The sequence below is a fragment of the Symsagittifera roscoffensis genome, chromosome 7 (genome assembly GCF_963678635.1).
Source record: "Symsagittifera roscoffensis chromosome 7, txSymRosc1.1, whole genome shotgun sequence".
Classification (NCBI taxonomy): domain Eukaryota; kingdom Metazoa; phylum Xenacoelomorpha; order Acoela; family Convolutidae; genus Symsagittifera; species Symsagittifera roscoffensis.
The window spans coordinates 38,417,721-38,426,487 of NC_087068.1; the positions used below are offsets into that span (position 1 = coordinate 38,417,721).

Genomic DNA, 8,767 nt, shown 5'->3' on the forward strand with positions numbered 1-8,767 from the left:
ATTCGGTTCAAAATCTCACTAATCGGATCATAATATTTATCTGAAAATTTTGAACATAAATTGTGAGTATTTTTTACAGAACCGGCAAAATTTGTAACTAGTACAGTCACTAAAATGAGCGGTAGCAATTTGCTTGGGAAGTTTTTGCGTCGGAGGAGGCTTCAAGGAGACGCTATGAAAACGGAGCTGAACCGATGCCTCACGACTTTTGATCTCATTTTGATCGGAATCGGCGGGATGGTCGGAAGCGGTATGTACGTTTTGGCAGGTGAGATAGCCCACGAAATCACCGGACCCGCACTTGTCGTTTCCTTCCTCATCGCCGCAATTGCTAGCGGAATGTCAGCGTGGTGTTATGCCGAGTTTGGAGCCAGAGTTCCGAAAGCGGGCTCGGCTTACACGTACACGTACTTGACGATCGGAGAACTTCTCGCTTTTGTGATTGGCTGGAACTTGGTAATGGAACATGTTATAGGGGCCGCGGCTGTTTCCAGAGGCTTGCTTGGATATATAAATGCCATTTCGAATAACGCTATCATAAAAGCGACTCCTGAAGCTCTGTTGAGCAGGAACTTCGACCCGTATGCCCCTATCATCATTGTGTTTCTGGCACTTGTTGTATGCATGGGTAAGTGTTCTATTTTCTTTTCACAATTTTGCATAGCAAATTGATTAAAGTCAAATTGTATGTGAAAAGAGTAGACATTCAAAATTGTTGTGAATTGACCATTGAGTTTCCATGCTCCCTAGAGTCCCTTTTTTGCAAAAGTTGCAAACAGGGGCGGATCTACAAATTTATTGAAGGTAAACAAATTTGATCAAGATAAAGACCCTATTTTGGCCAAAATTTTTCTGCCACAGCCAAGCACACATTACTAGGAACTTTTTGAAAGGTTTAACAGAAAAAATTGCGTTTTTTTGGCGCACGCTCCCCCCCCCATCTCAAAATTACTATATATTGGCGCCAAAAGCGTCTTTAGGGTGGGTCAACAAAAAATGATTGTTCTAAAATAGCACCAAAGAAAAAACAGGGTCTCCCCACCCATTGCCCCCCCCCCCTAAATCCGCCCCTAGATTTAACGCAACGTAGGGACATTTTAAAAAATATGATAAAATCAAGACTTGAAAATTATCATCAGTTTTCCTCACAATAGTTTTTTTTGTGTTTGAACAAGGGGCTCTAAAAATGTCCACAAAATCCTTCACCTTTGCACCTCAGTCACGCACACCAAAAAGGCAAATCGCACATTTTCCAACATGCATCTAACTATCTCTTTGCCATTGATTTCCAGGAATCAGACAGTCGGTGTTTGTGAACAACGTCCTCACATGTGTCAATTTGGCAGTCGCCTTCTTCTTCATCATCTGTGGCATCATACTAGCAGACACGAGCAACTGGACTAACTTCGCTCCCAACGGAATTTCGTCTATTTTTGAGGGCGCAGCTCAAGCTTACTATGCGTTTGTAGGCTACGACGTTCTGACTGTGGCGAGTGAAGAAGCGTTGACCCCTGGATTTTCAGTACCATTTGCATTAACGTTTGTAGTCTTCTTTTCCGGCTTTCTGTATTGTGGTGTTTCGGCTTCGTTGACTCTTATGATTCCCTACACGCAAATCAGCGACGATTCGGCGTTTGCGTCTGCTTTTGCGTATAATGAGTGGGAGTGGGCTAAGAATATTTCAAGTGCGGGAGCGATAGCTGCAATGATCTGCACTCTTTTAGGCTGTATGATCACAATGCCAAGATCACTTTACGCCATGGCTTCGGACGGAATTGTGTTTAAATTTCTATCGAAAGTCAGTAGCCGAACTCACGTTCCGATAATTGCCACAGGCGTTGGCTCCATCCTGATTTGTCTGTTCTCATTTTTTCTGACTCTCAAAGAACTAGCAGAGTTTTTGTCGATCGGAACACTTTTAGCCTATCTGCTTATTGCACTGTCAGTCATAGTTCTAAGATACCATCCTTTGGATCTGATTACCGGAGAACCTTTCCCTATAAGTGAATCAAAGGCCTTAGTGAAAAACCGCGAAACGTTCACGATGCGACAGTTTTTAGTTTTGCTGACATTTGTTATTTTTTCAACCATAACAAACGTTTTCATAAACCTCGCGCAGCACTCTGAGACCGCAGATTATATGATTGCTTACTTGGCTTCTATTGGCATATTTTTAGTGTTCACTGTGTTATCTCTCACATATTTATCGCTGATATCGGTTGATAATAAAGCAAACCTGAAAGCAAATTGCCGAGTGCCATTTGTTCCCTACCTTCCAGGGGCGTCAGTTTTTGTCAATATTTACCTTATGACTCAACTGAACTTCTCAACTTGGATTAGATTTGGTGCCTGGATGAGTGTTGGAATACTGGTATACTTATTTTACGGCATCAAAAACAGTCAACTTGAAAGAGGTCAATTCGCTGAATCAGAGGTCAGAACTACAACTGCCGTACTGCAAGTGATGTCATCCTCGTCTTCAGATGATGTCGAGATTAACTTGAACCCTCGAAAAGAAAATCACAGTAACAAAAACCTTCGGGATATTTTTCGTCTCAACTAGGTCAAATAGTTTCATGTATTTCAAAAAACTAATTTAAACTGATTATATTAAAGGAAAGTTTTTCAATTTCTAGTTTTGCAATTTTTTTAAACCATCACGCGCTCGATTCCGGGACCTCAGATTATGTGATTTGGCTTATGTATAGATTTCCGTTATCGGGTCCAGTTCTCTTTCGTGATGTCAAGTACCAAAAAACTATGTCGTAAAGGAAAAATGATGCACGAAAATTTCAGTCGCTTCTCGGGCTGCAATGGGACACTAGTTTTTAGAACTAATTTAATCGGCTCTTTATCAATGGATTTTTTTTAAAAACATTTTCTATAATTTTATTCGCCAAAATGATGAGGCCTCAGATTTTTGTCAATGACATTTTCAAAAATCAAAAAAATTTGAAAAAGTCTAAAAACGAATCATCAAATTTTACATCCCCTTGAACTCAAAATGCACGCACAAAAACACGTACATCAAACGTTACAAAATGAGGACACTAATCCAAAATTATTTAGGCTGAAACCTATCAGGACGGAAAACTATTAAAAAAAAATGAAAATTCGAAGTTGGTAAAATTTTCAGAAATCAAGTTAGTAAAATTACAACCAATGTCATTGCTAGAAAAATGTATGTTCAACTACTTCAAGCAGAGGGGACCAGGGGATGGATCTATCACAAGAGTCGTTTGATCAAAAATATTTACATTAAAAAAAGTTAACGCATGGTTGCATTACACCTGCTACCGCTGGTAAAAAAAGTACGAGAAGCGTTTGTCTTTTTTAGCGGTTGTGTTAACTCTACGCCAGATACCACAGGACAATTGAATGAAAGTATTATTAGCAAGTGGTAACAAAGCCGAAATAACCTGAGCAGAAACATTTAAAGTCGAAAAAAGTGGAAAAAAATCAAAAATTAATTTAATATACTGCAAGTCTCCTTTCCCCTCAGAACACCCACGCACACAAAAACTTGTTTCAGATCTCAAACTACGCTTTAAAGAGCCACTAAATTGATTCTAATTAAACCAAAACTTTTTTGGCCAAAAAAGTTGAAGGAAAAAAATCAAACTCCAATTACAACCAATTTACAACAATTTAGATTGAGCCAGATATTTGAAAAATTAACATTCCCAAAATATATCTTATATTAAAAATATATTATAAATTAACCTAAAATATATTAACTAACAAGAACTAACATACACGCGAAATAAATTCGAACAAAGCGCAAATGATGAGAACAAAATGACAAAAAAACTGTACCAGAAAGACTCAGCAGTATTTATATCAAAAACTTTTTTTTTTCATGAAATTCTTTCTGTTGTGCTCACAATCAAAAAACAAATAATAACATAACCGTTACCAGCCTAAATTATAAATTCAATTTTTGAAAGATTTTAAATTTAAAATCCCTCACTAGCAACATATAGAAAAATTATTGTTATCTTAAAAAACTTTGTGTAAGAATAGGATAAAACGTTTGTAAATTTTACACTTACATCGAGTCATAATTTTTCATTTTGCAGTTTGTGTTAATTTTTTTTACAAGCTGTTGAAACAACTCAATTGAACATCAAAAAGTCTCTGCGTTCGGTGAAAGGTTTGTGACCTTGAGAAAGGTTTGTGACCCCAATTTTCAGTCAAGTTTTTGTGGCATTTTGTTGCTAGAACTGAAATTGAGAATCAGTTAGCAAAAATATTACGATGGCAGCAAACTTCTCAAATGCTAGAAAAAATAAGAGATAAACTGATCAAAATTGTTTTGACTTGCAAGGATAACAATTTAAAAAATGTGACTGCGGAGTAACTTTCATGACAGCAGGATAAAAAACAATAATTTTGCGCCAAAAACACAGTTTTAAAAAGGTTTTGTTAAGCATAATCAACGGGCTGTTATTAAAATTTTAATGAAACTAGATTTTTTCTGCTATTCGTCTCTTCTGCCTAGTAGATCATCAAAATTGAAAATCGAAATGGGGAAGGATTCTCGTGATAAAAAATTGAATCTTAATTTTTTTACTCCCTTAAAAAACAAAGAAAACAGAGAGGCGAAGTGGAGTTTCGAATTACTTGCGGTATAATCAAGCTCAGAATTGCTAGCAAGTGAATACAAATTAGATGAAATCACAAAATAGAAAAAAATGAAAAAGGAGAACAATTTCAGAAAAAAGGTCAGAAAACACAACCCTTAGCATTAATTATTATTTTAACAACTTATCAAGCACCCACTAAGCCGGTAAAAAATGGGACGCACATTGAGACAACATTAAAAAAGCACTACAAATATGCGGTCATGGAAAACTTTAGGCAATTTAGTTTTCAAATTTTGAAATGCTCCAATTCGAAATCGCAGTTATAAACAAAAGTCAAATAATTTTGCTTTTGAAGCTTAATATGGCACAAATGAATGTGATTAAGTCAATAAAACATGAGCCAAAACTATTTAGGCCAAAGAAAGATTTGTAATTATAAAAAATATATATACATTGCCAGGTCTACCAATTTGAAAAAACACAGGAGGAATCGAAAAACACTTGCATCAACATGAGAAGTGCTGACAGCGCAAAAAATTACCCGATGATGCAGCTATGCTAACAAACCATAAAAGGGCAATTCAGAAGATGAAAACTCAGTTTTCCGGGAAGAAAATTTAATTTTCGTACACAATGAAAAAAAAAACAAAGTCCGGTCGAGATTTGAAACCAGGACTGAGCTAAGAAAAGCAACCTTTTATGCTTAGGCCAAATGGTTAAGGGTCAATTGATAAAGCTCAACAACAAAAAAGCAAGTATAAAAGCAACATTTTCAAGAGCTGTTTTTTACTGTAAAAATTATAGTTTTCGATTAAGTGTCACTGGCTCTCTCAAGTGTAAAAATCAATTTTTTTTTCACAAAATTGGATCAATTTTAGTATAAATGAAGATCTTATGTCCGGTGGGTTGAATTAGGTTGGAAATTTGCTCATAATTATGAAACGCATTTAGGCTCATAATTATGAAATTTGTGTGGATAAAAAGGCAAAAAAGCGAAAATCTAGTTTAAGCATTGTCTTTATGACTTGTTTTAAATTTTTTTCGGCCAGTCGTATAATGCTATCTTGCCTTTCTTAGTAATATCAATCCAACTTTATTATAAAATTTTTCCTTTCTCTCTTTCATAATTTAGGGGGTATGACAGAAAAGACAACGAGAAAAATTTGAGTCGCAGAAAGCTTCATGCAAAAACGTAAATCTTTGTTAATAGATTTGAAGCTAAATCAAGACAAGGAAAACACTTTCTTGTAATTACCAGCTGACTCGCTATACGTCGATAACCGCTAAGGTGCTGTCATGACAGTTCTTGTTTCTGGACTGACAAGCAGACAACGCGTATCACCCGGAAAGACGTTGCCATGGATGATAATCAGTTATAATGGATTTTCATTGTCCGTCTCCATAATTTCAGAAAAAAGGTCAGAAAACACAACCCTTAGCATTAATTATTATTTTAACAGTTTATCAAGCACCCACTCAGTCGGCAAAAAATGGGTAGACGCACATTGAGACAACATTAAAAAAGCACTAGAAATTTGCGGTCATGGAAAATTTTAGGCAATTTAGTTTTCAAATTTTGAAATGTTCCAATTCGAACTCGCTGTTATAAACAAAAGTCAAATAATTTTGCCTTTGAAGCTTAATATGACACAAAAGAAAGTGATTAAGACAATAAAACATGAGCCAAAACTATTAAGGCCAAAGAAAGCTTTGTAATTATAAAAAAATTATATACATTGCCAGGTCTACCAATTTGAAAAAACACAGGAGGAAGCGAAAAACACTTGCATCAACATGAGAAAAGCTGACAGCACAAAAAATTAACCGATGATGCAACTATTCTAACAAACCATAAGAGGGCAATTCAGAAGATGAAAACTCAGTTTTCCCGGAAGCAAATTTAATTTTCGTACACAATGAAAAAAAAACAAAGTCCGGTCGAGATTTGAAACCAGGACTGAGCTAAGAAAAGCAACCTTCTATGCTTAAGCCAAATGGTTAAGGGTCATTTGATAAGGCTCAACAACAACAAAACAAGAATAAAAGCAACATTTTCAAGAGCTGTTTTTTACTGTAAAAATTATAGTTTTCGAAGCTTAATACATGACAGGTGCTCTCTCAAGTGTAAAAATCAATTTTTTTTTCACAAAATTGGATCAATTTTAGTATAAATGAAGAGCTTATGTTCGGTGGGTTGAATTAGGTTGGAAATTTGCAGAAAAAGTAAGCGACAATTAAAACGCATTTAGGCTCATAATTATGAAATTTGTGTGGATAAAAGGGCAAAAAAGCAAAATCTAGTTTAAGCATTGTCTTTATGACTTGTTTTCAATTTTTTTCGGCCAGTCGTATAATGCTATCTTGCCTTTCTTAGTAATATCAATCCAACTTTATTATAAAATTTTTCCTTTCTCTTTTTCATAATTTAGGGGGTATGACAGAAAAGACAAAGAGAAAAATTTGAGTCGCAGAAAGCTTCATGCAAAAACGTAAATCTTTGTTAATAGATTTGAAGCTAAATCAAGACAAGGAAAACACTTTCTTGTAATTACCAGCTGACTCGCTATACGTCGATAACCGCTAAGGTGCTGTCATGACAGTTCTTGTTTCTGGACTGACAAGCAGACAACACGTATCACCCGGAAAGACGTTGCCATGGATGATAATCAGTTATAATGGATTTTCATTGTACGTCTCCATAATTTCAGAAAAAAGGTCAGAAAACACAACCCTTAGCATTAATTATTATTTTAACAGTTTATCAAGCACCCACTCAGTCGGCAAAAAATGGGTAGACGCACATTGAGACAACATTAAAAAAGCACTAGAAATTTGCGGTCATGGAAAGTGCTTTCATGACAGTTCTTGTTTCTGGACTGACAAGCAGACAACACGTATCACCCGGAATGACGTGCCATGGATGATAATCAGTTATAATGGATTTTCATTGACCGTCTCCATAAATGTCAAAAAGAATCTATTATAATCGATTGAAAATGGATTATATTGTTACTTTTTTCGAAACAATACAAACCATTTTTCGAATCAATCGATTATAATGGATTTTTTTTGAAAATGTTTTCTTCAAAATTTTAGTTGAATTATAATCCATTTTAAATCAATTATAATCCAATATTGTTCACCAACCGTCACCGCGCTTTATTCCGTTTCATTTTGTTTTCTGTGTGCTGTTTAGTTGGCTCAAATTTGTATCTCAAAAACGCCTAAACACGATAATAAACGCATTATATAATTTTAACTAGGTTGAGTCACCGTCTCTTGAGGGCACAAGCGGCCTTCTAGGCAATGAAACTTCTACTGAAAAATTAATATTCACATTAGGCCAAAATATATAGAGTTCTTATCGCAACTTGGAAGTGTTTCAAAGTCCAGCAAGTCAAAAGTTGAAGTTTAATATATTTTTTCGTTCTTTTATGATTTTTTTTCGCTGATTTCACTGTTTAGATTTTAAACGCAGTAGTAGAATCAAGACTCCAGCAACCAGCAAAGAATTCAACAGCCGTGAAAGTGCAGGAAAAACGTCGCAGTCAAAAAACTATATGAAATTTTCAAGACATGCAAATTTCTGGTTGTTAATTTCAAGTTTTGAAGTCTTTCACAGTTTGTACAGTCAGTACTTAATCTCTAACAAAGCTGATTTTAAATTTTGTTCATATTTTTTGCAAATTTTAACATGTGAATTTACCCGCACTGACAAAAATGGATTAGGATCGATTTTAGTATGAAAAAAGTATGTTGAAAAAAATTAGATCGATTTTAGTATGAAAAAAGTATGAAGACTAAATAAAAAAGATAAAGATTGATTTGTATCGTTTTAAAATCGATTTAAATTGATCGTAATTTCCAGCTACAAAAATTGATCCAAATCAAATTTAAATCGATTTAAATCCATTTTTTCCAGTCTTAATTTGTTTTTGTTTTTAAGGGGATTAAAACGGATTTAAATCGATTTAAGTCAAATTTTTTCATTCGAGTTTCATCAGTCTCAAATTTTTATTGCATTTATTCATTGCCTATCAATTTTCATTTTACATCGATAACGTATTGTAGCATAAAAAAAGATCTAATAAAAAGACCAAAATATCGATAAAATTCTATGATTGGAGTTCAAAAACTGATCTATATTGACTCTTTTTTGATTCGTTTCATATGTTTGCCCA

General features: G+C 34.7%; 1 protein-coding gene across 1 annotated transcript; it reads left to right on the forward strand.

The window, feature by feature from the left end:
* Nucleotides 1–174: 174 nt before the first annotated feature.
* Nucleotides 175–2,563, forward strand: LOC134852020 (high affinity cationic amino acid transporter 1-like). Its single transcript, XM_063868298.1, has 2 exons — nt 175–628; nt 1,293–2,563. The coding sequence occupies exons 1-2, from the start codon at nt 175–177 to the stop codon at nt 2,561–2,563; spliced, it is 1,725 nt and encodes a 574-aa protein (XP_063724368.1).
* The last annotated feature ends 6,204 nt before the right edge of the window (nt 2,564–8,767 follow it).